This window comes from Nomascus leucogenys, chromosome 2, assembly GCF_006542625.1.
Source record: "Nomascus leucogenys isolate Asia chromosome 2, Asia_NLE_v1, whole genome shotgun sequence".
In the NCBI taxonomy this organism is placed as follows: Eukaryota; Metazoa; Chordata; class Mammalia; order Primates; family Hylobatidae; genus Nomascus; species Nomascus leucogenys.
This window is the reverse complement of record NC_044382.1, coordinates 40,615,182-40,642,723: the sequence shown is the minus strand read 5'-3', so window position 1 is coordinate 40,642,723 and position 27,542 is coordinate 40,615,182. Positions and strand designations below refer to the sequence as shown.

The window sequence follows — 27,542 nt, the reverse complement described above, 5'->3', positions numbered from 1 at the left end:
GCATTGTGAAATTTTTTTTTCTACATATGTTATTTTGGGTTTACATACTCCTTGAAACAATCTGGCAACTAGGAATAATCATCTTCACTCTATTTTGTAGTGACAACTAACGATTATAATACACTGCTGGTATTAACTACTCACAGGAATCAGTAAGAGCGGAGGGTCTGTATAGGAAAACATGCAGGTCCCTGAACCTTCAGGTGCGCCCCCTGGTGATGAGATTGGTTCTGCCCACGCTCATGGCAAGTTCCTTGAGGGTTTCTGGATATTAGGGCAGCCAAGGCAAATTTCCAGTTTGTTCCAGAAGGGCTGGAAGTACCCTTAGATATCATCTTGTCCAGGTATACTACTTTACAATTGAGGAGGAAACTCAGGCTACAAGGGAAGGAAGTTAATGGCAGATGCAGAGCTAAAGACCAAGCCTCCTGATGGGGTGACAGCCATCCCAGTTTTCCTGGAACGCAGGACTTTGTCCAGGGGAAAACAAGATGAGCTGGTCACTCTGCCTGTTGGTTCTGGCTGTCCAGTGCTCTTTTAAATGTCTCCAGGCAGGCCGGGTGCGGTGGCTCACGCCTGTAATCCCAGCACTTTGGGAGACCGAGGCGGGCGGATCACGAGGTCAGGAGATCGAGACCACGGTGAAACCCCGTCTCTACTAAAAATACAAAAAAAAAATTAGCCGGGCGAGGTGGCCGGCGCTTGTAGTCCCAGCTGCTCGGGAGGCTAAGGCAGGAGAATGGCGTGAACCCCGGGGGGCGGAGCCTGCAGTGAGCCAAGATCGCGCCACTGCACTCCATCCTGGGCGACAGCGAGGCTCTGTCAAAAAAAATAAAAAATAAAAATAAATAAATAAATGTCACCAGGGAGTTGCATGGTCCCAGATTTGGGAAGAACCTTTGTCTGTTTCCCATGACTTTCAAAATTTACACTTAAGAAACTTCATAAATTTGCATATCATCCTTATGCAGGAGTTATGCTAATCTCTATATCATTCCAATTTTAGTATATGCACTGTCACAGCAAACACTCCTCACAGGATTGTTAAGTGTGCCTACTGCCCATTTCCCTGCATCCCCTCTCCCTTGTTTTCTCTAGGAAAGCTGAAGGGGAAGGCAGGGTGACAATCACTTAGGAGTTAAGAGGGAATGTCCTCAGTTCTGGAAAACCAAGAACTCCTGCTTCCATTTCTGAATGGAGAAAATGATGTCCAGAGAGTGAAGCAGTATCCCTCACATCACATGGAAGGCCAGAGCTGGCCTCTGAGGTGGACAGCTCCTAAAATGAGGTGATTTCAGGGATGGCCCTGACTGCCCCACTACGCCAAACCCCTCTTCTTCCTACTGACTCAAGCCAATGATTTCCCCATCAGAGTTTCATTCCTGCAGCTTAAACCAAACAAAGGCTATACTTTTATTAAATGTAAATTCTCTGTGAAAAGATTAAGAAGTTTTCCATCTCCCGGCTGGGTGCAGTGGCTCATGCCTGTAATCCCCGCACTTTGGGAGGCCAAGGCAGGCAATTCACCTGAGGTCGGGAGTTTGAGATCAACCTGACCAACATGGAGAAACCCTGTCTCTACTAAAACTACAAAAAATTAGCTGGGCATGGTGGCGCGTGCCTGTAATCCCAGCTACTCGGGAGACTGAGGCAGGAGAATCGCTTGAACCCAGGAGGCGGCGGTTGCAGCAAGCCAAGATCGCGCCATTGCACTCCAGCCTGGGCAACAAGAGTGAAACTCCGTCTCAAGAAAAAAAAAAAGAAGTTTTCCGTCTCTCTGAATGAATGACTTTCTCAGAAACTCTGACCACTTCCCTGCCTTTGCAGTGAATTCATTCTAGTCTGCGGTTCATAGCTGAGGCTCACATGCTGTTGTTGGAGACCTAGCTCTTCAACACTCTGCATTTCCTCCGCATACCCCCCTTCCATGTCATTCACAGGCTGAGGACATCTCTCCATCTGCTCCCATTATAGGGCCACAAGAGTGCAGTGTCTCACAGGATATGTCTAAACTCCTCTGCTTACTCAGGAAGACCTTCTATTGCCTGATTTGCTAAAGGATATGCTCTGGAGGGCAGGGTGCTGGTCAGCCGGTTAATAGATACATTCCCGGCATCTAATCTGGTGCCTGGTACTTAAAATACATATTTTTTGGCCGGGTGTGGTGGCTGATGCCTGTAATCTCAGCACTCTGGGAGGCTGAGGTGGACGGATCACTTGAGGTCAGGTGTTCAAGACCAGCCTGGCCAACATGGTGAAACCCTGTCTCTACTAAAAATACAAAAATTAGTTGGGTGTGATGGCAGGTGCCTGTAATCCCGGCTACTTGGGAGGCTGAGGCAGGAGAATCACTTGAACCCAGGAGGCAGAGGTTGCAGTGAGTAGAGACCAGGCCATTGCACTCCAGTCTGGGCAACAAGAGTGAAACTCCATCTCAAAAAATAATAATAATAAAAAATAATAATGATATTGTTATCTTTTTATTTTCATTTTTCTAATGATTAGTTACATTGAACATCTTTTCATATGCTTGTTGGCCATTTGTACATCACCTTTGGAGAGATGTCTATTCAAGTCATTGCCCATTTTTAAATTGTATTATTTGTTTTTTTGTTGTTGTTGAGCTGGAGGAGTAATTCCTCTCATATAAACTGTTCTAGATCACAGAAGGAAATTGAAAATGTATCTTTCAGTTTATGGGACTAGCAAAATCCTTTTACTAAAACCTGACAAAACTAGTTTGAAGAGAAAAAAAAGCATAGACCAATCTCACTTGTGAGTAAAGAGCATAAATCCTAAATAGGATATTAGCAAAGAGAATCTAAAAATATATTAAAGGAAAAACACACGACCCATTAGGATTTAGCTCAAGATTCAAAGATTTTTCAATCTTAGGAAATGTATTAATTCATTACATTACTGGCATTAATGGCAATAACCAGCTAGAAAATAAATCAGAAATAAAGATTCTTTATATGAAAAAGACTATAAAGGTTTTCTGAAAGACATAGAAGAAAATCTGAATAAAGGGAAAGGCCTACTGTGCTACTGGATGGAAAGATTAAATGTTATAAAAATGTCAATTTTCTCATCAAATTTATCAATAAATTTAGAATAATTCCAATTATAATCTCAATGATTTTTATTTGACAATTTGATTATAAGGTTTGTCTAAAAGATATAAATGTATTACACAAGAAAATTCTGGAAAAGAATAAGGAGGCATTTGTTTTATTAAATATTAAAATATGATATGACAAAAAAGCAAAAAAATGCTATGATTACATAGTAGTAAAATGTGAATTTTTTTTTAATTTTTATTTTTTTGAGACAGAGTCTCACTCTGTCATCCAGCCGCTGGAGTGCTCAGTCTCGGCTCATGGCAACCTCTGCCGCCTGGGTTCAGGCGATTCTCCTGCCTCAGCCTCCCGAGTAGCTGGGATTACAGATGCCTGCCACCACACCTGGCTAATTTTTGTAATTTTAGTAGAGACGGGGTTTCACCATCTTGACCAGGCTGGTCTTGAATTCCTGACCTCGTGATCCACCTGCCTCAGCCTCCTAAAGTGCTGGGATTACAGGCGTGAGCCACTGCGCCTGGCCTATTATTGTTATTGTGTTGTTTTTTTTTTTTTTGAGACAGAGTCTCACTATGTTGCCCTGGTTGGAGTGCAGTGGCATGATCTCTGCTCACTGCAACCTCCGCCTCCTGGGTTCAAGCGATTCTCATGCCTCAGCCTCCCAAGTTGCTGGGATTACAGGCGTGTGCCACCATGCCTGGCTAACTTTTTGCGTTTTTAGTAGAGACAGGGTTTCACCATGTTGGCCAGGCTGGTCTCAAACTCCTGGCCTCAAGTGATCCACCCGCCTCAGCTTTCTAAAGTGCTGGGTGAGCCACCACGCCTGGCAAAAGTGTATTATTAGCAAAAGAAAAGACAAAGATATATGAAATAGAATAGCGATTCCATGGCTAAATCTATGGATGTATGGGAATTTAGTAGGTGGCATTTCTCATTTTTAAAAATTTTTTAATTTTTTTTTTTTTTTTTTTTTTTTTTTTAAGTAGAGATGAGGTCGGCTGGGCACAGTGGCTCACACCTGTAATCCCAGCACTTTGGGAGGCTGAGACAGGCAGATCATGAGGTCAGGAGTTTGAGACCAGCCTGGCCAACATGGGGAAACCTCATCTCTACTAAAAATACAAAAACTAGTTGGGCGTGGTGGTATGCGCCTGTATTCCCAGCTACTCAGGAGGCTGAGGCAGCAGAATGGCTTGAACTCAGGAGGCAGAGGTTGCAGTGAGCTAAAATCGTGCCACTGCACTCCAGCCTGAGTGACAAAGCAAGACTCCCTCTCAAAAAAAAAAAAAAAAAGGTAGAGATGAGGTCTCATTATGTTGACCAGGCTGGTCTCGAACTCCTGGCCTCAAGCAATGCTCCCATCTCGACCTCTCAAAGTGCTGGGATTACAGGTGTGAGCCACCATGCCTGGTCTACAGGTAGCATTTCAAATCAGTGGGGAAATTATAAATTATTCAATAAATTGGGTGGCAATTGCCTGCCTATATGAGGTGCAGGGGATAGACGAAAGGCAAGCCCCATATAACATACAAAAGTTAGTTATATATATAAAAGGTCTATAATTAGAGAATAAAATCACAACAAAAGAAAAAGAAAATACAGGACATTTTTATCATATTTAAATGAGGTAGTTTGTTCTATTCATGACTCAAAACATAGAATACTTACAGGAATATGTTAACCAAAACAGAAAAAAAAAATTAATTTCTTTAGAGAAAAAGACAACATATTCAAAATTAAAAGTTGGGCTGGACACAGTGGCTCATGACTATAATACCAGCACTTTGGGAGGCTGAGGCAGGAGGATCACTCAAACTCAGGAGTTTGAGATCAGCGTTGGCAACATAGTGAGACCCTATCTCTAAAAATTAGCCAGGCATAGTGGCATATGCCTATAATCCCAGCAACTTGGGAGGTTAAAGTGGGAGGATTCGTTGAGCCCATGAGCTCGAGGCTACAGTGAGCTATGATCACACCACTGCACTCCAGCCAAGGTGATAGAGCATGACCCCGTCTCCAAAAAAAGAAAAAAAAAAGGCAAACAACACAAAGGAAAAAAAATTTTGCAACATATTATAATATGTTAATAATTGGCTTCCACAAATCTGTAAGAAAAATAAGTGTAAAATAGAAGTGGTCAAAAAAAGTGTGCATAATCATTCCATAGAAGAAGAAATATAAACAGATAATTAACATATAAAAAGGTGCTCCACCTCACTAATAATGAAAAATACAAGCTAAAATTAAATATTTTTCACCTATTAAGTTATAGACTAAAAGACCTCTCTGGCAAAACTAACTAACCCTGGAAAAAAGACTGAAAGATACTGATGCTTAGGATTCCCAGTGAACTGTCTAGGAGCCTATCTTATCCCTCTGGAGTGAAGCACACTATTCAACAAGCCCCATCCAGATACAAAAAGCTTTTAGTCCTTCATTATTAAGCATGAATGGACAGCCAAGCATCACTAGACTTTTGAGAAAAGGCTCTAAGATTACAGATAAAAAGGAATTTGGAAGAAGAAATAAAACAGGAAACAACAGTTTTAAAAATTGTATCCTTAGAGATTTAAGAGAAGATATTGCAATCATGAAATAAGAACATACTATGATAAAAAAGAAATATTCAGGCCAGCTATGGCGGTTCACACCTGTAATCCCAGTACTTTGGGATGCCAAGGCAGGCAGATCACCTGAGGTCAGGAGTTCGAGAGCAGCCCGGGCAACATGGCGAAACCCCATCTCTACTAAAAATACAAAAATTAGCCAGGTGTGGTGTTGCAGGCCTGTAATCCCAGCTATTTGAGAGGCTGAGGCAGAAGAATCACTTGAACCCACGAGGCAGAGGTTGCAGTGAACCAAGACTGCACCACCACATTCTAGCCTGGGTGACAGAGTGAGACTCCGTCTCAAAAAAAGAAAAAAAAAAAGAAAAAAGAAAAAAGAAAAAAAAGAAAGGAATATTCAGAGAGTAAGGGAAAAGGCTTAGGTATTAAGTATTTGATACAGAAATTTTTAGAAATTCAGCATAATGGTGGGAAGATAAAAATTGAGGCACTCTCCTAAACAACAGAACAAAAAAATGGGAAACAGGAAATAAAAGATAAGAAACTCTCCTAAACAATAGAACAAAAAAATGGAAAACAGGAAATAAAAGATAAGGAAATGAGAAAATTAGTGCAGGAGGTCCAATATCCCCTCCCCCTTACACATCCAGAAATAATTGTAGAGAAAGAGAACATAGAAAATTAAGGCCAGGCATGGTGGCTCACGCCTGTAATCCCAGCATTTTGAAAGGCCAAGGCAGGTGGATCACTTGAGGTCAGGAGTTCAAGACCAGCCAGGCCAAAATGGTGAAACCCCTTCTCTACTAAAAATACAAAAAATTAGCTGAGGATGGTGGCGGGCTCCTGTAATCCCAGCTACTCAGGAGGCTGAGGCACGAGAATCACTTGAACCCCAGAGGTAGAGGTTGCAATGAGCCAAGATTGTGCCACTGCACTCCAGCCTGGGTGACAGAGCAAGACCCCATCTCAAATAATAATATATTAATATGTATATAGCTTGGCACACTGGTGCATACATGTAGTCCTAGCTAGTCAGAAGGCTGAGGTGGGAAGATTGCTTGAGCCCAGGAGTTTGAAGCCAGCCTGAGCAACATAGCAAGATCCCATCTTTAAAAAGAAAAAAAAATTATATATGTATATATAAACATGTATATATGCAGAGAAAAAAATCCACACTAAACTGTTCATAATTATTACTTACAGGGAGTTGGATGTCAGAGACTCCTATTTTTTACATTACATATTTCCATGTTTTATTTAATTTTTTTGGTAACAAGCGTGAATTACATTTTTTTTTCTCGAGACGGAGTCTTGCTCCGTCACTCAGGCTGGAGTGCAATGGTGTGATCTCGACTCACTGCAACCTCTGCCTCCTCGGTTCAAGCAATTCTCCTGCCTCAGCCTCCTGAGTAGCTGGGATTACAGGCGCCCGCCACCACGCATGGCTAATTTTTTGTATTTTTAGTAGAGACAGGGTTTCACCATATTGGCCAGACTGGTCTTGAACTCCTGACCTCATGATCCTCCTGCCTCAGCCTCCCAAAGTGCTGGGATTACAGGGGTGAACCACCGTGCCTGGCCTATGCTTTTTTTAAAAGTATATTTTGTGTGTGTGCACATTCAAATACGTGTTGCTTGGTGATTGACAACTTTTTCAATTATATCTTACATCCATAAGCATAGTGCAAGTTTTTCAAAGACAAAGATCGCTTTACAAGGTTTACAGCTGAGTGCCAATCACTGGGCTGGCTATCCATCCTAGGCAGGTACTGGATAACGGCTAAAATTCCAGTACTGAACCCACATTATGGCAACAAAAGAGCCTGTTGTACCATTCACTGCCAGCAGATGGCAGGTCTTCATCAGAAGTCCCTTCTATGGCATTTCCTTATTTATCCCTTCCATCCTTCCAACCTTTCCAACGTTCCTTATTTCACTGTACTGTTAAAAATAATTTAAACTTCTCTCTCTCTCAGACCAGAATGAGAGCTTTTACAGGATGAAAATATCTCCTAATTCATCTTGGACTCATAAGTATTGAGTACTGGCCTGAACTGAGTAGGTAAATATTTTTGGAATGAATAAATGCATATTAATCTGAAAACTAGTAAAATCCTACAACCAGCTCCAAACCTTCTTCTTTGACAATTAATCAAGAAACATGAATTGATAACTTCTGTGTCCTATCCATCTCTGGATAGGACAAAGATGGAAGTTTAAAACAATGACGGAATAAAAAACAAGCGGTTTTAGCCAACTGAAACCTTGTATTGGGTGAGCCCCTCTAACTCTAACTCTTCCTAGGCTAATGGTGAAGGTAAGGCCTCTGCCGTTTGGGTACCTCAGTCTGGTGGGAGAAACACGTCCCTATCCTTGGGCGATCGCTGTGTGGCTGGGATTGGCAGGGCCCAGCCTTAGGCAGCTCCCAGATTGATGAAGGAAACATACTTGGCAACATGAAACAGATCTAGTCATGGCTTTCAGACTGATCCCCCCTAATATGTCCCTGTCCTCACAGGCCCATGCATCCAACAGACCACCAACTGATGCCATTTTCACACAGGAGGACCTCATTTCCCTCCCCACACCTGGAACCCTGAATCTGAAAGGGAAAACAGAAGTATTCCACTTTTTTTCCCAGAGCATATTTTAGGGGAACTTGGCAAGTCACTGAGGCTAAATCGAAGGGGCCAAAGGGAGGGTCAGGAGCTCAAGCAGCTGTGGCATTTGGACTGGGAGTCAAGTATCCCCAGGGGGTGAGAAGCTTCCAGGGAGGAGGGGTGGAGACCAGGGGTAGAAAATCCCTAAACTCTGCTCCCTGTCACAGCTCAGAAGAATATGCATGGAGGCTCATTCTCCCCCTGCCCCAATCCTTTATCTAATTAGCAGAGAAGTGTAAAAAGTCAGAAATCCTATCTCTTTGTCTTTTGGCATTCTCCAGTCACCTCCACCCCCTCTCTACTCCCTCTCAGCTCTTCTGCAACTTGCTCCTACAGTCTAATCAGCCCCTGTAGGCTCAGAGTCCTGCAAGGAGCCTGGGAAATAAATGCTGGGGATTGAAGGATTTGGGAAGTTCAGTGAAAGTGCACTTTTAGAAAGAAGCACTGGCCTAGGATGTATACCTTTGCTGTCGGGTGACCAGCTATCCTGGTTTGCTCAAAACCTTCCTGGCTTTAACATTGAAAGCCTTAAACTATATGAGACCTCTCAGTCCTGGGCAAACCAGGATGCTGGAATCCAGGCTTTCTTGGCCCCAAAACACTGTGTAACCCTCAATAAGTTCTCTCTCTATGGGTCTCAGTTGCCTCCTTGTCCAATGGGACTCTCTAGCTCAGATACTCTAAGATTCCACGAATGGCCTCTGAATTTCCTGAAGCTAGGCACAGCTAGGGTAACGTTGGTATATCCTTTATTGATTATAGTCCTCAGTGCTTCCCTAGGACTCCTGGAATCTCATCATCCTGGAACATCAGAGGTGGAAGGGGTCTTCGGGATTACCTGGTAATACCTTTCCAGAAGTGTGAACGCTTATTCATTGTATCTATTTACGTGTTCTACCTGACATTATAGATAGATACATACCTTATCTCCTGTTACTAGACAGTAAGCTCCATGAAGGCGGGTAGTAAGAGGAAAAATTAAAGCCCTGCATATAACTGAAACAATTATTGGGTGTTAAATTCTACAATTTCCACTTTATCTCTCCGTGGCCTAGAGGGAGGACACTGGGCTCCAGTGGTGTGCTGAAGGCAGCTTATACCCACTCCTGAGAGCGATTGTTGCATTTTTAAGAATTTTGCAAACTGGTTGTTAAATACAGCCAATATTTAAAATTAAATTATATAAACATAATTATATTAAAAACAAAGGTAACAAATACTCAAAATTCATCACTTCCTAATTAGTTTGCTAAATTTCACTATCATTTATGCTGAAGGCTATTTATACCGATTATATCTATATGACAGAAATATTATATAATGATATACTACATCTCTTCCCAAGTCCACATTGGCAGTTTGCAATTCACTATGCTCTAGTATTTATACCATGAAAATTAGCAAATATTACCAATCAGCCTCCTGCCACACCCAAGCCAGTTGTTAATCATTTACCAGCATACCAGGGCTTCAGAGATACTACTATTCAATCTGTCTTGTCACAGGCTCATCTGTCCCCACCATCATCTTCTGCTCTAGTATTCAGCTCTGGATTTCCATTCCTGCAAGAGAGAAACCAAGAGTTGGATCATTACTTAAAAGCTAATGAGACAATAGAGATGGGATTAAGGAAATTGATACACAGGTTGACTAGAAATGATTTGTAGACTTGATGTGGAATGCCTGTCACTATTCTCTCCAGGAAACCACTGTCTGCAGTGAAAAATTTAGTCAGTCCAGCACAGGGATCTTATGTAGATACACTCCAAAGGACTCTGAAGAAGGCATTGGTTATCCTCCAGGTATCCATCTTAAAGGTTCATCTAATCGTCAACTACAGGATTCAAAGATGTATAAGATGATTCTGGCCAGGCACAGTGGCTCACATCTGTAATCCCAGCACTTTGGGAGGCCGAGGTGAGCAAATCCCTTGAAGCCAGGAGTTTGAGACCATCCTGTCCAACATGGTGAAACCCAGTCTCTTCTAAAAATGCAAAAATTAGCCAAGCGTGGAGGCGAGCACCTGTAATCCCAGCTACTCGGGTGGCTGAGGCATGAGAATGGCTTTGAAGCCAGGAGGCGGAGGTCGTGGTGAGCTGAGATTGCACCACTGCACTCTAGTCTGGGTGACAGAGACTCCTTCTCAAAAAAAAAAAAAAACACACACACACACACACAAACAAAAAAAGATAATTCCAACGCTTGCAACTGAAGAAGATAAGATTTCTGGCCTACAATCACCTCTGGGATTAATAAACTCTGTAAACCTTGGTTTTTTCTGGGTGTTTTTTGGTTAAGTTTTGTATTTTTAGTAGAGATGAGGTTTCACCATGTTAGCCAGGCTGGTCTCAAACTCCTAAACTCAGGTGATTTGCCTGCCTTGGCCTCCCAAAGTGCTGGGATTACAGGATTACAGGAGTGAGCCTTGGCCTTTTTTTTTAGAGACAGGGTCTCATTCTGCCACCTAGGCTAGATTACAGTGGCGCAATCATGGCTCACTATAGCCTCAAAGTCCTGGGCTCAGGCGATCCTCCCTGCTCAGCCTCCCAAAGGGCTGGGATTATAGACATGAGCTACCATGCCCAGCCCAGCTGGGAAAGTCTTTAGTGGTCATTCAACCTTCAACATTTTCCTCACTCCCTCATTTTAGAGATGAAGAATCTAAGTCCAGACGGTAGTAAATAGCTTACCCAAGGTCACACAACAACTTAGTGGCCAAAGCCCAGGGCTCCTGATACTTGGAGCAGAGGCCTCTCTATAAATTCTCACTTCCATTTAGAAAAACTATATGATCTTGCCGGGCGCAGTGGCTCACACCTGTAATCCCAGCACTTTGGGAGGCCGAGACAGGCGGATCACGAGGTCAGGAGATCGAGACTATCCTGGTTAACACAGTGAAATCCCGTCTCTACTAAAAATACAATACAGGCGGGCGCCTGTAGTCCCTGAGTACGGGAGGCTGAGGCAGGAGAATGGCGTGAACCTGGGAGGCGGAGCTTGCAGTGAGCCAAGAGCGCGCCACTGCACTCCAGCCTGGGCAACAGAGCGAGACTCCGTCTCAAAAAAAAAAAAAAGAAAGAAAGAAAAACTATATGATCTTTACAGAATCTGAGCAGGAGCGAGCACAGTTTGCACACAAAAAACTATCTTCCCCTCTGCTTCCTAGAAAAAAAAAGAGTATTTTTTTGTAGAGTACCAATTAAATGCCAGGTGCAGCGGAGAACACAGAAGCATAAGACCCAATCACTCACACACAGGAAGTGAAAGCGGAGTCACTCCTAAAACTCTTTCGAGGTGGCAGGCGACTTCCTTGGAGCTATCACTAACCCAGTTCTGACCCCACAGTGAATGCCATGGAAATCAACCCTGCTGTCTTAAGAAGTGAAAGTTAAATTAGATTCCTGATTGGGAAAACTAGGAGACAGAGAAAAGGCCGCTGAGGCTAACTCAGTGGGCTTTTCTCACGTAACTCAAGTCTGGGACACCTATTTTCCCCAAGCAGAGAGACCCACAAGCAATCAAAGGAAGAGAGCTTGCAGGGGGCTGGCGGGCAGAGCTTTAGTCCATTAGGACTTTTTGTCCTCATCCTTCTGAAGAAATGAAACAAAAAACTACATACAAAATAGGAGCCCAAATTTCCTCTTAGGTTTATCATATCTAAAATTGCTCCAAATTGCTATAAAAATTTCTAAACACTTCTGTTTTTGTAATTATCTTACGTCAGAAGGACAACAGTCAGTTTGCAGACTGATGCCAAGCCTGGCCCATACTTGGAGTATGCCCAAAAGACACCTGGGGACTCTTTGGCCCCTGGAACTCCTTTGGTGGGGGGATCTCTGAGCTCCACTTCCCCCCCAAACCAGGTCCAAAGTTCTGGGAAGTGATCTGGATGTTGTAATGGTCACAGGATAGAGTCAGAACTGTGACTTTCCATCTATGCTTTCCTCTGAACTTCTCTAGACTTCCTTCTCCAGCCTTAGGAAAGAGCTTCAGCAACCAAGAAGGACTTCCCCACCTTTATTCTAGTCCCCAGCCATACCTAATGGTGCCCACTAGGGGCCACAGGTTCTTTCATTTGTTCATCGAGGTGCCTCCTTAAGCACTAAGAACCAAAAGTGAACCTAAAAGACATTCCTGGCTGGGTACGGTGGCTCACGCCTGTAATCCCAGCACTTCAGGAGGCCACAGGCATGCAGATCACCTGAGGTCAGGAGTTTGAGACCAGCCTGGCCAACATAGGCAAACCCCATCTCTACTAAAAGTACAAAATTAGCTGGACATGGTGGCACATGCCTGTAATCTCAGCTACTGGGGAGGCTGAGGCAGGAGAATCACTTGAACATGGGATGTGGAGGTTGCAGTAAGCTGAGATGGCGCACTTGGAGTCCAGCCCAGGCGACAAGAGTGAAACTCTGCCTCAAAAAATAAAATAAAATAAAATAAGGCTGGGCGTGGTGGCCTACGCCTGTAATCCCAGCACTTTGGGAGGCCGAGGCAGGTGGATCACAAGATTAAGAGATCGAGACCATCCCGGCCAACATGGTGAAACCCGTCTCTACTAAAAATACAAAAATTAGCTGGGCATGGTGGCACACACCTGTAATCCCAGCTACTCCAGAGGCTGAGGCAGGAGAATTGCTCGATCCTGGGAAGTGGAGGTTGCAGTGAGCCGAGATCATGCCACTGCACTCCAGCCTGGTGACAGAGTGAGACTCCGTTTCAAAATAAATAAATTAAAAATAAATAAATAAATAAAATAAAAGACAGATTCCCGCCTAAGGAGCTGAAGTCCTAGTAACAAAATGGTATCAGAAAGAAAGGCATCAGGGCCATGCACAGTGGCTCATGCCTATAATCCCAGCATTTTGGGAGGCCAAGGTGGGCAGATCACTTGAGCCCAGGAGCTCAAGACCAGGCTGACCAACATGGCAAAACCTCTTCTCTACTAAAAATACAAAATTTAGCTGGGTGTGGTGGCTGGCACCTGTAGTCTCAGATACTTGGGAGACTGAGGTAGGAGAATCGCTTGAACCCAGGAGGCAGAGGTTGCAGTGAGCTGAGATTGAACCACTGCACTCCAGCCTGGGCGACAGAGTGAGAGACTCTATCTAAAAAAAAAAAAAAAAAAGAAAAAAGAAAGAAAGGCATCAGTCTTCCCAAATATAAATCTGGGTGGCCCTAAGTTTGGTTCTCAGATATATAAAAAATCAACTAACTGGAGTTGTAACCCTCAGATATAAAAGGATAGATTTGCTAGGAATTAAGGAAATTTCCCAGCACTTGCTAGAATGTGGTGGAAGGGACTGTTGCAGAGATGGACTCTGAAGTGTTCCTGCTCCATAGTCCCACAGCTCCATCACCTCACAGCCTTGAAGGAAGTGGTAGGGATGGCGCACTCACTGGTTTAGGTAAATGAGTAGGAAGCGGCCCCAGATGGAGTTGCTTTATGATTATTAACACCTTGGGGAGGATGGCAGGGCAGAGAGTGGGCTCTCACTGACAGATGAGGACACTGTAGCTCCAAGAATAGGTGACCTGCCTTCAGGGTTAAGGACCCAGCCCGCTCTGGCCTACATGATTCTGAGAAATGGGCCAAAGAAGCAGGAAGAGACAAAATTGACATACAGAAGAAAGAAATCTCAAGTATAGGAGAAAAGCAGCCTCTTTCTGAGTCTGGGAGGGAAGAAGGGCTGGAGGGGCTGGGCAGGGCGGGGCTTTTGGTGAAAACTGAGTCCCTCCTCCCAGATCCCCCACTGGGTCGGTGGCTCCTGCAGCCCTGCCAGTTAGGAACAAATGAGAAGAGCTGCTGACTTCCTCCCTTGGACATTCAGAATTTTCTCACATAAAGACTGAGGAAGACCCTGCCCTCTCCTCACTTCTCTGGACTTGGCCCTGAGCTGGACCTGGTCCACTGGGGTAGGCAGGGCGATGGGGAACCTGTTTATGCTCTGGGCAGCTCTGGGCATATGCTGTGCTGCATTCAGTGCCTCTGCCTGGTAAGTCCTTTCCCAACCCTCACTCCTTGCCAAGGAGGCCCCCATTGTCTCATCCCCATTCACCTCTGCCTCACTTTTTGTCTTTTTGGTAGGTCAGTGAACAATTTCCTGATAACAGGTCCCAAGGTAGGATGATCTCCAGCTTCTGTTTTTACCCGCTAGGGCCCTAAGGGGACTCTTCTGGAGAAAAGAGGGGAGGGGACAGTGCCAGAGCCCCTCGCCCAGAGGAACCCATGGTTGATTCTCAATGGAGAGCTGGCCCATCTGAGTCCTGCCTGCTCCCCCAACCACAGATGACCCATACCAGGCAGAAGCTCACAGCCCTTTTCCCTTTGCCAGGCCTATCTGACCTACACGACTAGCGTGGCCTTGGGTGCCCAGAGTGGCATCGAGGAGTGCAAGTTCCAGTTTGCTTGGGAACGCTGGAACTGCCCTGAAAATGCTCTTCAGCTCTCCACCCACAACCGGCTGAGAAGTGGTAAGTTTGTGTGGGACTCACCTGTACAAGGGGTGTATATGTGAATGGAGGGGGGCTTGCAGTATGTGTATATGTGTGACATGTATTGCACAGTGAAATGAAAATGCTGCCAGTGACCTGCTGACCTGCCATTTCCTTGCTGTGTGGCCTTGAGTAAATTACCTCCCCTCTCTCAACTCCAGATTTGTCATTTGGGTCAGTAAGGCCAGTTCTGTTTAGTTCATCAGAAGGATCCTATGGGTTGAATGAGGTGGGTATGAGGTGTCTCTATGTATGAGATAAATGTAGGAAATTACTCTTTTTTTTTTCTTTTTTTGAGATGGAGTCTCATTCTGTTGCCCAGAACAGAGTGCAATGGCGCGATCTCGGCTCACCGCAACTTCTGCCTGCCGAATTCAAGTGATTCTCCTGCCTCAGCCTCCCGAGTACTGGGATTACAGGCATGCAACACGCCTGGCTAATTTTTTGTATTTTTAGTAGAGATGGGGTTTCACCATGTTGGCCAGGCTGGTCTCAAACTCCTGACCTCAGGTGATCCACCCACGTCAGCCTCCAAAAGTGCTGGGATTACAGGCATGAGACACTGTGCCCAGCGGAAATTACTCTATTTTTTAAATGCATTCCTGTATTTGTGCATTTGTACACACTGATCTTGCACTGAGTTGCATGAAATAAAAACGGGGAAAGGGCTGTGTGTTTGCAGCTCCTGAGGAAGTTTCACATGGCTAACTGCCATAAAATCTCAACAACAGAAAAGCTGAGACATCACATTGAGTTGTGCCTCAGGTGGGGTGTGTGTCTGTATGTGTGTATGGGTGTGCACGTGCACCCATTTGTAACTGTGTGCCGTAGTTTGCATGTCATTTTTGAAGATAACATTCACCTGAGAATAGTTAGGAGCACGAGAGTAAAGAAGACGGAGAAAGTGGCTAAGCATGTGTTGGGACCATGCCTATAATCCCAGCACTTTGGAAGTCTAAGGCAGGAGGATCGTTTGAGGACCAGCCTGGGCAACATAGCAAGACCTCGTCTCTACTAAAAATAAAAGTAAAAATATTAGCCGGCATAGTAGCATGTGCTTGTAGTCCCAGCGACCTGGAAGGCTGAGTTGGGAGGATTTCTGGAACCCAGGAGTTCAAGGATATAGTGAGCTATGATCATACCACTACACTCCTGCCTGGGTGACAGAGCAAGACCTTGTCTCAAAAAAAAAAAAAAAAAAAAAAAAATGAGTCTCAAAAGAAATGTCTCCCCATGGGGTATACAGATAGAATAGGGAGTATGTAGAAATGAAATGTGACAATGTTTGTAAAGAGTTTAGTAAGATAAGAGTTCAGTAGGTGGCAGTCAGGATGATTATGATTATTACATGGCCCAAACTTCCCAATCAGAAAGCAGCAAAGGTCCTCCTCTCTCTCCTAGGCCAGCATCAAGGCCTGAGTCTCACTGCCTAAGGACTAGCAGCAGTGGCTAGTGGACAGAGGTCTAGGCTGGACTCTAAGAGGGCAAGGTCCCGATCCCAACACCACAATTGGAAAGTGGTCTTGTTCTCATCATTCTTTTTTTTCTTTTTTTGAGACAGGGTTTCACTTTGTTACCCAGGCTAGTTTGCAGTGGTGCGATCTTGGCTCAATGCAGCCTCTGCCTCCCAGGCTCAGGCAATTCTCCCACCTCAGCCTCCTGAGTAGCTGGGACTATAGGCATGCACCCCCATGCCCGGCTAATTTTTGTATTTTTTGTAGAGACAGGGTTTCGTCATGTTGCCCAGGCTGGTCTCGAACTCCTGAGCTCAAACGATCCACCCAACTTAACCTCCCAAAGTGCTGGGATTACATTGGTCTCATCATTCTATCTCTGGTTTTTACTTTCCCCATTGGTTAACATAGGGATGTTCATTGCTGCCTGGATGAAGGAAGGAGGCTGGAAAGATATGCATTGTTCTTTCAAATAGAAGAGCATTGGCAGGATGCAGTGGTTCACACCTGTAATCCCAGCACTTTGGGAGGCTGAGACGGGAGGATTGCTTCCACCCAGGAGTTGAAGTCCAGCCTGGGCAACATAGTGAGACCCTATTTCCAATACAATAATAATAGGCCAGGTGCAGTGGCTCATGCCTGTAATCCCAGCACTTTGGGAGGGCAAGGTGAGTGGATCACTTGAGCCCAGGAGTTCTAGACCACTCTGGCCAACATGTTGAAACCCCATATGTACTAAAAACCAAAAAAAAAAAAAATAGCTGGATGTGGTAGCATGCACCTATAGTCCCAGCTACTCAGGAGGCTGAGGCATGAGAATTGCTTGAACCCAGAAGGCGGAGGTTACAGTGAGCCAAGATCGCACTACTGCACTCCAGCCTGGACAACAGAGTGAGAGCCTGTCTCAAAAAATAAAATAATAATTTAAAAAAAATAGGCCAGGCACAGTGGCTCACGCCTGTAATCCCAGCACTTTGGGAGGCCAGGCAGGTGGGTCACCTGAGATCAGGAGTTCAAGACCAGCCTGGCCAACATGGTGAAACCCCGTCTCTACTAAAAATACAAAAATTAGCTGGGCGTGGTGGCACGTACCTGCTACTCAGGAGGCTGAGGCAGGAGAATCGCTTGAACCTGGGAGGCGGAGGTTGCAGAGAGCCGAGATGGTGCCACTGCACGCCAGCCAGGGCAACAGAGTGAGACTCTGTAAAAAAAACAAAAAAAAAAAACACCACATGGTTCACCTGTAATGCCAGCATTGGAGGCCGAGAGGAGATCATGAGGCGAGAATCGAAACCATCAACATGGTGAAACCATCTCTACTAGAAATAAAAATTAGCTGGGCATGGGCACGCGCCTGTAGTCCCAGCCTACTCAGGAGGCTGGGGCAGGAGAACTACTTGAACCTGGGAGGCAGAGGTTGCAGCAGTGAGCCAAGGTCATGCCACTGCACTCCAGCCTGGTGACAGAGCGAGTCTCAAAAAAAAAAAAGGTCTCTTGCTGCAGCTGGAGCTCCAGATCTCTTCACTGCTCTGTGTTCTCTGCTCATAGACACCCAGCCTCTGAGGCCCTTTGACCTGCAGGTATTGGGAGATCCACAGCCAAGAGCCAGGACCCCCTGGAAGTCTAGAAATGAGAGCAAGGCGGGCGGATCACGTGGTCAGGAATTCTAGACCAGCCTGGCTAACATGGCGAAACACCGTCTCTACTAAAAATACGAAAATTATCGAGACCAGCCTGGCCAACATGGTGAAACCCCGTCTCTATTGAAAACACAAAGAAAAATTAGCTGGGTGTGGTGGCGCGTGCCTGTAGCCTGAGCAACTCCGGAGGCTGAGGCAGAATTGCTTGAACCCGGGAGGCGGAGTTTGCAGTGAGCCAAGATCTCGCCACTGCACTCCAACCCGGGCGACAGAGCAAGTCTCCGTCTCAAAAAAAAAAAAAAAAAAAAAGGAAGGAAGGAAGGAAGGAAGAAGGAAAGAAAGAAAGAAAAGAAAGAAAGAAAGAAAGAAAAAAGAAAGAAAGAAAGAAAGAAAGAAAGAAAGAAAGAAAAAGAAAGAAGAAAGAAAGAAAGAAAGAAAGAAAGAAAGAAAGAAAGAAAGAAGAAAGAAAGAAAGAAAGAAAGAAAGAAAGAAAGAAAGAAAGAAAGAAAGAAAGAAAGAAAATTAGGCGTGGTGGCACATGCCTGTAATCCCAGCTCCTTGGGAGGCTGAGGCACGAGAATTGCTTGAACCCGGGAGCCGAGGTTGCAGTGAGCGGAGATCGCGCCGTCGCATTCCAATATGCACGACGGAGCGAGACTCCATCTCAAAAAAAAAAGAAAGTAAGGATCTTAAAATGTCCTTCCTTTATGTAAACCGGGAGGCGGAAGTTGCAGTAAGCTGAGATCGAGTCATTGCACTTTAGCCTGCATGACAGAGCGAGACTCCTGCTTAAAAAAAAAAAAAAAAAAAAAAAAAAGTATCTTAAAATCTCCGTTTCAGGCCGGGCGCGGTGGCTCACGCGTGTAATCCCAGCACTTTGGGAGGCCGAGGCGGGCGGATCCCGAGGTCAGGAGATCGAGACCACGGTGAAACCCCGCCTCTACTAAAAATACAAAAAAATTAGCCAGGCGTGGTGGCGGGCGCCTGTAGTCCCAGCAACTAGGAGAGGCTGAGGCAGGAGAATGGCGTGAACCCGGGAGGCGGAGCTTGCAGTGAGCCGAGATTGCGCCACTGCACTCCAGCCTGGGTGACAGAGCGAGACTCCGTCTCAAAAAAAAAAAAAAACTCCGTTTATGTAAACACTATGTTTGACTAATTTCACTGGATTTTTCAAACACTTAGTTTCAAAAACCAGGTGAATAATACTGACATGGAGACTGAAGCTTGAACCTAGTAATTCCAAGCTAAGGCTAATATTAAGACTGCAGCTCTCGCTCTCTCTTTCTCTCTCTCTCTCTTTTCTCTCTCTCTCTTTTTCTTTCTCTTTCTTTCTTTCGCACGGTCTCCCTCTGTTGCCCAGGCTGGAGTGAAGCGGCATGGTCTCGGCTCGCTGTGGACTCCCTGCCTCGGCCTGCCGGGTGGCTGGGATTGCGGGCGCGCGCCACCACGCCTGGCTGGTTTTGGTATTTTGGGTGGAGGCGGGGTTTCGCCATGTTGGCCAGGCTGGTCTCCAACTCCTGGCCTCGAATGGTCTACCCGCCTCGGCCTCCCGAGGTGCTGGGACTGCAGACGGAGTCTCGCTCACTCGGTGCTCGGTGTTGCCCCGGCCAGAGTGCGGTGGTGTGGTCTCGGCTCGCTGCAGCCTCCGCCTCCCAGCCGCCTGCCTTGTCCTCCCAGGGTGCTAGGATTGCAGCCTCTGCCCGGCCGCCGCCCCGTCTGGGAGGTGGGGAGCGTCTCTGCCTGGCCGCCCATCGTCTGGGATGTGAGGAGCGTCTCTGCCTGGCCGCCCATCGTCTGGGATGTGAGGAGCGTCTCTGCCTGGCCGCCCATCGTCTGGGATGTGAGGAGCGCCTCTGCCCGGCCGCCCCGTCTGGGACGTGAGGAGCGCCTCCGCCCAACCGCCACCCCGTCTAGGAAGTGAGGAGCGTCTCTGCCTGGCCGCCCATCGTCTGGGATGTGAGGAGCGCCTTTGCCCAGCCACCCCATCTGGGAAGTGAGGAGCCCCTCTGCCCGGCCACCCATCGTCTGGGAGGTGAGGAGCACCTCTGCCCGGCCGCCCATCGTCTGGGATGTGAGGAGTGGGTCTGCCCAGCCGCCTCGTCTGGGAAGTGAGGAGCGCCTCTGCCTGGCCGCCACCCCGTCTGGGAAGTGAGGAGCGCCTCTGCCTGGCCACCACCCCGTCTGGGAAGTGAGGAGCGTCTCTGCCCGGCCGCTCCGTCTGGGAAATGAGGAGCGTCTCTGCCCGGCCGCCCCGTCTGGGAAGTGAGGAGCGTCTCTGCCCGGCCCCCATCGTCTGGGAAGTGAGGAGCGCCTCTGCCGGCCGCCCATCGTCTGGGATGTGAGGAGCGCCTCTGCCCGGCCGCCCCGTCTGGGAAGTGAGGAGCGCCTCTGCCCGGCCGCCCATCGTCTGGGATGTGAGGAGCGCCTCTGCCCGGCCGCCCCGTCTGGGAAGTGAGGAGCGCCTCTGCCCGGCCGCCCTGTCTGGGAAGTGAGGAGCGTCTCTGCCCGGCCGCCCATCTTCTGGGAATTGAAGAGCGTCTCTGCCCGGCCGCCCATCGTCTGGGAAGTGAGGAGCGTCTCTGCCCGGCCGCCCCATCTGGGAAGTGAGGAGCGCCTCTGTCCGGCCGCCCCATCTGGGAAGTGAGGAGCGCCTCTGCCCGGCTGCCCCATCTGGGAAGTGAGGAGCGTCTCTGCCCGGCCGCCCATTGTCTGGGAAGTGAGGAGCGCCTCTGCCCGGCCGCCCCATCTGGGAGGTCTACCATGGAGGCCAGACGCAGTGTGGGGGCTGGATGTGGTGGCTCATGCCTGTAGTCCCAGCACTCTAGGAGGCCGAGGCGGGTTGATTACTTGAGGCTAGGAGTTTGAGACCAGCTTGGCCAACATGGCAAAACATATGAAAAATACAACAAACCAACCAACCAACCAACCCAGCAACAACAAAACAGGTCTACCCTGGAGTCGTACTCGAATTTTTTCTATTTTCCTCCCTTTCTGATCCTTTATCCTACTTTCTTTTTCTTCCTCTTCCTTCTCCTTCTTCTTTGTCAAAGACATAGAGGATTGAGTTATTATCATTGATCCATACAAAGTCCCTCTCTCATTTATTTTCTTTCATTCCCACCCCCCATTTCTATTCCCGGTCTTCCCATGTGCAACCTTCCTAATATGTTTGATATGCATCTTTTTGTTTGTATGTATTTTTAGAAAATGTTTATTGTTTTGTGTGCAAAAAAAGAAAAAAAATAATAGAAAAAGAAAAAATAAAAAGAAAAGCATCCTCTTAAACCCAAAGGAAGTGGGGATAAGGGAGATAAACAGTATTATTTTTCCAAAGCCTCTGCTTTGGGTAATCAGGGTCCAAGTTTCCAATCAGTTCCCTCTCTCTCTCCAAAGCTACCAGAGAGACTTCCTTCATACATGCTATCAGCTCTGCTGGAGTCATGTACATCATCACCAAGAACTGTAGCATGGGTGACTTCGAAAACTGTGGCTGTGATGGGTCAAAAAATGGAAAAACAGGTAAGTTGAGCTTTCTAATGAGGGTGGGAAGAAGTGAGGGGCTACAGGGCTGAGTGCAGGCTAAAGTCTTCCAGAGAAAGGCTGAGGGACACAGTTCCCTTAAACCTCAAGACTCCAGCAACTCCTTCAATTGTAGGATCTCCTAGCCTTACACTCTCAGAGTTGAGCCTGGGTCCATGAGTCTAGGCATTAGCAAGTGGCTCTAAAAGCAACAAGGCAATTAGAAATGAGAAAGCCGAAGAGGGTTAAAGCTAGCTCTGGTATTTCAGGCTTGGAATGGCTCATCCATAATCTAGAGCTACTCAGCAATTTGCAGATTACCTAAGACACTTACTCAGATTTATCACTAATGAAGGAGGTAGTAGCCTTCGCCAGATGATTGTAGAATAATGGTGCAGAATTCCAGAACGTTTGCGCTGCAGTTAACCTTTTTTTTTTTTTTTTTGAGATGGAGTCTCGCTCTGTCGCCCAGGTTGGAGTGCAGTGGCGCGATCTCAGTTCACTGCAAACTCCGCCTCCCGGGTTCACGCCATTTTCCTGCCTCAGCCTCCCGAGTAGCTGGGACTACAGGCACCCGCCACCACGCTCGGCTAATTTTTTGTATTTTTAGTAGAGACGGGGTTTCACTGTGTTAGCCAGGATGGTCTCGATCTCCTGACCTTGTGATCCGCCCACCTCGGCCTCCCAAAGTGCTGGGATTACAGGCATGAGCCACCACGCCTGGCCAAGCTGCAGTGAACCTTTGAGAGCATCTAAGTTAGCCCCAATGTACCTACTTTTACTGTGGGTATAGAAGACTAATTGCTTATGGCTGGGAAGTGTCTGAAGGGTGGGCAGTTGGCTTTGGCAACAGGACTCCCACCCACCCACCCCAAGCACCTCCATTTCCCTGTCTCACCTTCAGCCATAGCTTTAACTCTAGGGCTCTTGGGGATGGTTTGGCGGGTGACTGGGACTGAGCACAGGGCTACATGGAGAACTTATTCTTTCCTTATATATAGGAGGCCATGGCTGGATCTGGGGAGGCTGCAGTGACAATGTGGAATTTGGGGAAAGGATCTCCAAACTCTTTGTGGACAGTCTGGAGAAGGGGAAGGATGCCAGAGCCCTGATGAATCTTCACAACAACAGGGCCGGCAGACTGGTGGGTATAGGCGTTGTGGCCAGTATTTCTACAGCTTCACATCTGCACAGCCCTTCACAATTTACCAAGAGCTGTCTTATACGTTCTTTCCTCATACTACCCAGCCAGACTGAGATGGCTACCCGCATTCTCTGGATGACAAAACCAATTAAGTCTGAGCCAACTGGCTTGTCCAAGGCAACTAATAAGTTTCAGAGGCAGGCAGTGAACTCAGATCTTCTGAGTCCTCTTGTCATTGTATGTTTTGCTCTGCCCCTTCACACGCAGGCTTCTGAGAACACAGAATCAAGGCCTTGCTTCTATGACTTAAGTTTTTATCACTTCAACTGCATGTTCTAGTAAATTAACAGGGCCTTGTTGTCCAGCCTTGTGTCCTAAAGTCTGTCTGGGCTGTGGGGAATTGGGATTGATCTAGGCTTCTCTGGAGTGTCTAACTCTCCCCCAAGACTTCTAGTGAGGTGGCAATCTCTGGAGTATTCTGAACACAAATCTGGAAACAACTTGGATTTAGAGCCAAAAGCATAGAAATTTCCTGTGAACCTATACCTAGATATCCTGGTTGCCCAGGGAAAGGGGGAAAGGGGTTTTTGGGCTTGGGGTTTTTTTTTGAGATAGGGTCTTACTCTGTCACCCAGGCTGAAGTGCAGTGGTGCCATCTCAGCTCATTGCAGCCTCCACCTCCCAGGCTGAAGCCATCCTCCCACCTGAGCCTCCTGAGAACCTGGGACTACAGGTGCTTGCCACTATGCCCGGCTAATTTTTGTGGGTTTTGGAGAGATAAGGTTTCCCCATATTGCCCAGGCTGGTCTTGGCCTCCTGGGCTCAAGCAATCCTCTTGCCTCAGCCTCCCAACGTCTTGGGATGATAGGCATGAGCCACCATATCCAGCCAGGAAGAGGTTTTTAAAGCAAGTACAACCAAGAGTAATTCATTGCCTTGGGGGTATAAGTGTTCAGACTCAAGGAGCTCCCTCCCCTCTCAGAGAAGACCCAGAGGACAAATCCAAACCCCCCAAAATACTCTCATGCCCAGCCTCAAGACAATAACTGTGGCAATTATCATAGTTTCCTTTATAATTTACAGAGTACTTCCTTGATTATTATTATATTCAATTCTTATTCCAGCTGGGCAGATAGAGAAAAGCTTGGCAAGTGATAGAGTTGAGCCTGGAGCAGAGGTTTCTGGACTCTAGTAACCTTCTCAGCTCTTGCCTGGCTCTCCATCAGAATCACCCAGGGAAGCTTTAAAACCACCAGTACCAGCCCCTTCCCCACTGAATATCCTCACTGAGAAGATCTGAGGTAGGGTCCAGGAATAAATATTGTTCGTGAGCTTCCCCAATAACTCTGATGCTCCTTTAAAGTCAAGAAACACAGCTCTAAAATATTCCCTTTAATCACTAACCTTTGGTCTTCCGTACTCAGAGCCATTCTCTTTTGTGTTCTCTCTGTGAAGGCAGTGAGAGCCACCATGAAAAGGACGTGCAAATGTCATGGCATCTCTGGGAGCTGCAGTATACAGACGTGCTGGCTGCAGCTGGCTGACTTCCGGGAGATGGGAGACTACCTAAAGGCCAAGTATGACCAGGCGTTGAAAATTGAAATGGATAAGCGGCAGCTGAGAGCTGGGAACAGCGCCGAGGGCCACTGGGTGCCCGCTGAGGCCTTCCTTCCTAGCGCAGAGGCGGAACTGATCTTTTTAGAGGAATCACCAGATTACTGTACCTGCAATTCCAGCCTGGGCATCTATGGCACAGAGGGTCGTGAGTGCCTACAGAACAGCCACAACACATCCAGGTGGGAGCGACGTAGCTGTGGGCGCCTGTGCACTGAGTGTGGGCTGCAGGTGGAAGAGAGGAAAACTGAGGTCATAAGCAGCTGTAACTGCAAATTCCAGTGGTGCTGTACGGTCAAGTGTGACCAGTGTAGGCATGTGGTGAGCAAGTATTACTGTGCACGCTCCCCAGGCAGTGCCCAGTCCCTGGGTAAGGGCAGTGCCTGATAATACCCCACACAAGTTCACTTGATTAATTGCATCAGTGAAAGGGGACATAGCTTCTCTCTTAGAGAGAAAAGATTGGAAAGCAATTGGAAAACTGCAGTTTTGGTCTGTAGTCCTCATGATATCTGCTATCGGTGGGGAAATGGAGGCCCAAGATTCCTGGCGGGGCTGAAATTGGAACCTGGGCCTCCTGACTTTGGCAGACCCCCATTTCATCTTTCCTGCAAACTACTTTCCCGTCTTTGTGCCTGTACTTATGCAGCTTGCTACAGGGAGAGTTTGGTTTGGGGTCCATATCTAGAGGGACCTTCAAAGTATTTGTTCCTTTAAATTTCAGACCATGTCCAACCCAGCTGTGCTGCTGGGAATCAGGAGAATAGAAGCAAAAAATGAAAGAGTTCTGTTCAGACTCCTGAAGAGCAGCCTGTGGCTACAAATCTATGCTGATAAATGAGTTAAAGACCACATATCTGCCTACTGGGAAGTTTTAGAGTGTTGGATTATTTTTCCCCCAAGTATGCGCTTTTGAAAAGTTCTTCCTCCAGCCTGGACAACATAGGAAGACACCATCTCTACAGAAAATTTAACAATTAGCTAGGTGTGGCGGCACTTGCCTGTAGTCCTAGATACTTGGGAGGCTGAGGTGAAAGGATCACTGGAGCCCAGGAGATCGAGACTACAGTGAGGTGTGATTGTGCCATTGCACTCCAGCCTGGGCAACAGAACTGAGACCCTGTCTAAAAAATAAATAAATAAATAAATAAATAATAAAGAGAAAAGAAAATAAATTCTTCCCACCCACACCTGGGGAAACCAGCACCCAGTATAACCTGGGGGTCTTTGCAGCTCATAAACCATCTCTGGAGCCATGGAAAGGGAATCGTGGCAGTCAGTGGACAGGCGACTATGACCTACCCAGACAAGGTCCCACAAGAGCGATGCTCCTCAGAGAGCTGGGGACTCCTCTGTTGTTTTCCCAGATTAAGAACTCAACTGTATTTTGCAATAAATGCTTCTAAGATATATCCAGCTGGGACTTCTATTACTCCCTTTGGAAACCTTAAGATCAAAAAGGGAGTAAGAAACCCTGCTTCTGTATCCCAGTAATCCGCCAGGATAAAGGAAAAACTAGAAATATCCAACTCCCTTGATTTCAGTGTTTGGCAGGTAATAAAAAATTGAGACCCAGACACTGGTCAACAAGAAAACAATACAGACTCCCAGAATTAGAAAGTGTTATTTTAATGCAACCTAGGTAACTTGGGGAGTAAGGAAGCCCTTTGAACTTGGGCCATATTCAAAGTGTGTTTGCCCTCTTAACTTGGGCATCCTGGGGTGTCTGTACACCAAGACCTGGGCCCCAGGGCAAGAGACAAAAAGAGTTGTGGATTCTACCTACCTGCATTTGCACTTCCACATCTTCCAATGGTAATCTTTGGAGGAGGGGTAGTTTCCCATAAGGAGAGCCCTGGGAGCTTAGCCACTGGTTTCCTAAATCTGAATATCTCAGCCTTGGGAATCTCTGCTGTCTGCACAGGCTTGCACCCTGCCTAGAGGAGATATTTTGAATATGTTGAATAAAAAGTAAAAATGATCACCAAAAATGGGGAAAAAAACCCTAGCTTATTGTTTTAAATTAGAAAACAATTTAAGTGTTCAAAGTAGGATAAACAAGTAAATCATAACCTTACAGTAGACTATTAACCACTAAAATATTCTTGAGAAATACTTAGTAATATGGAAAACACGCATGATAGAATTAAGTGAACAAAGTTGATTGCAAAATGGCATGTTCAGGATGAATCCAATTTTGTTTTTGTGGCAATGTGCAAATATTTGCCATTATGTGGTACCAAAGTAGAGTGGTTTGTTTTCCTTTTGTGTTTTTCTGTATTTTTACGTTTGCCTACAATAAATATTTGTTGTCACCAGAAAGAATTAATGTGTTATTTGTTTTAATGCCAAAAAGGAATAACCAATCTTGTTTTTTAGTGAAAAGGAAGGTGAAATGTTCATGAAGGAAGTTGGCATCTCAAGAGAAACATTTAAAACTACCACAGATGTCAGAGAACAGATATAAGGACAGATACATAAAAGCGAAGCCTATGTCAAGGAAATGACAGATTTCCTCTCTGTCTCTCCTTCAATGGAAAGTTAAAAAGCACACTGCAGTAGTGACAGAGAAGGAAAATGTGTGTGGTGTGTGCTGCTTGGTGGTCATGGAAACAGGCAACCAAAAGAAGATTATTTCCCTGAGGCTCAGAGAAAAAGCAAAAATAAAATTATCTAGCACAGACGTTAAACCCTCAATAAATAAAGATGTCAAAGCGTCCCCCCCGAAACCCGAGTTGTGACCCTGTGCTAGAGAAATGAACACACTAGATTTTCCCCCTGCATTCCTAACTGAATCTCCATCCAAAGAACCCAGGCACCTGAGGCTTTGACATCTTCCCCAGGACCTTACTGACATACCCCAATAATCTTGGCAGGGATTTTCAGAAGCAAAACCATCCCTGCTGCCCTGTTCAAAAGGTCATTCCAGGAGAACAAGCCTTGTGTTTACTGTGGGCTTATATCAGAGATTTTCACCAAGAAATCTCAAGGCAATGGAAATTCCTTGAAGTTTGTCTGCTGCCCCAAAAAACTCATAGTCTCCTAGTCTCTTCTCCTTCCAAGCTTCTCCCACCCTCATCCATCTTACCTTCAGAGCAATCAGTCAATCACACCAACCAATCTTCCCACATGGACCCTGTGCCAGAAACAACAGGAATTTGGATTTCTCTACATCCATCGCCTTCCTGCCAAGGATTCCTTCCAAGGCAACACAGCCTCATTCAGATTCATCAGTTACAGCCCTATATCCCTTCCCTTTTGGTTCATCCTTAACAAGCTGGCTATCATTAAGGTGACAGAACAGTAAAACCCTGTTTCCATAGATTAAGGGCCCAAGACAGGCAGATTGGCCACGATCCGATGATGGAT

At 46.3% G+C, this 27,542-nt stretch overlaps 1 protein-coding gene and 1 non-coding gene across 3 annotated transcripts; one reads left to right on the top strand and one right to left on the bottom strand.

The window, feature by feature from the left end:
* Positions 1 to 926: 926 nt before the first annotated feature.
* Positions 927 to 1,030, bottom strand: LOC115831829. Its single transcript, XR_004027320.1, has one exon. It is a non-coding gene; the product is annotated as a U6 spliceosomal RNA (small nuclear RNA).
* A 13,007-nt stretch (positions 1,031 to 14,037) lies between these two features.
* Positions 14,038 to 25,093, top strand: WNT8A (Wnt family member 8A). 2 transcript variants are annotated; one of them, XM_003266430.2, is made up of 6 exons: positions 14,038 to 14,303; positions 14,396 to 14,429; positions 14,643 to 14,781; positions 21,290 to 21,415; positions 22,417 to 22,559; positions 24,015 to 25,015. In XM_003266430.2, the coding sequence occupies exons 1-6, from the start codon at positions 14,236 to 14,238 to the stop codon at positions 24,558 to 24,560; spliced, it is 1,056 nt and encodes a 351-aa protein (XP_003266478.1). In that variant the 5' UTR covers positions 14,038 to 14,235; the 3' UTR covers positions 24,561 to 25,015. The 2 variants fall into 2 exon arrangements, with proteins under 2 accessions (XP_003266478.1, XP_012360160.1); XM_012504706.2 differs by having other exon boundaries at positions 14,167 to 14,429; positions 24,015 to 24,494; positions 24,898 to 25,093.
* Positions 25,094 to 27,542: the final 2,449 nt, after the last annotated feature.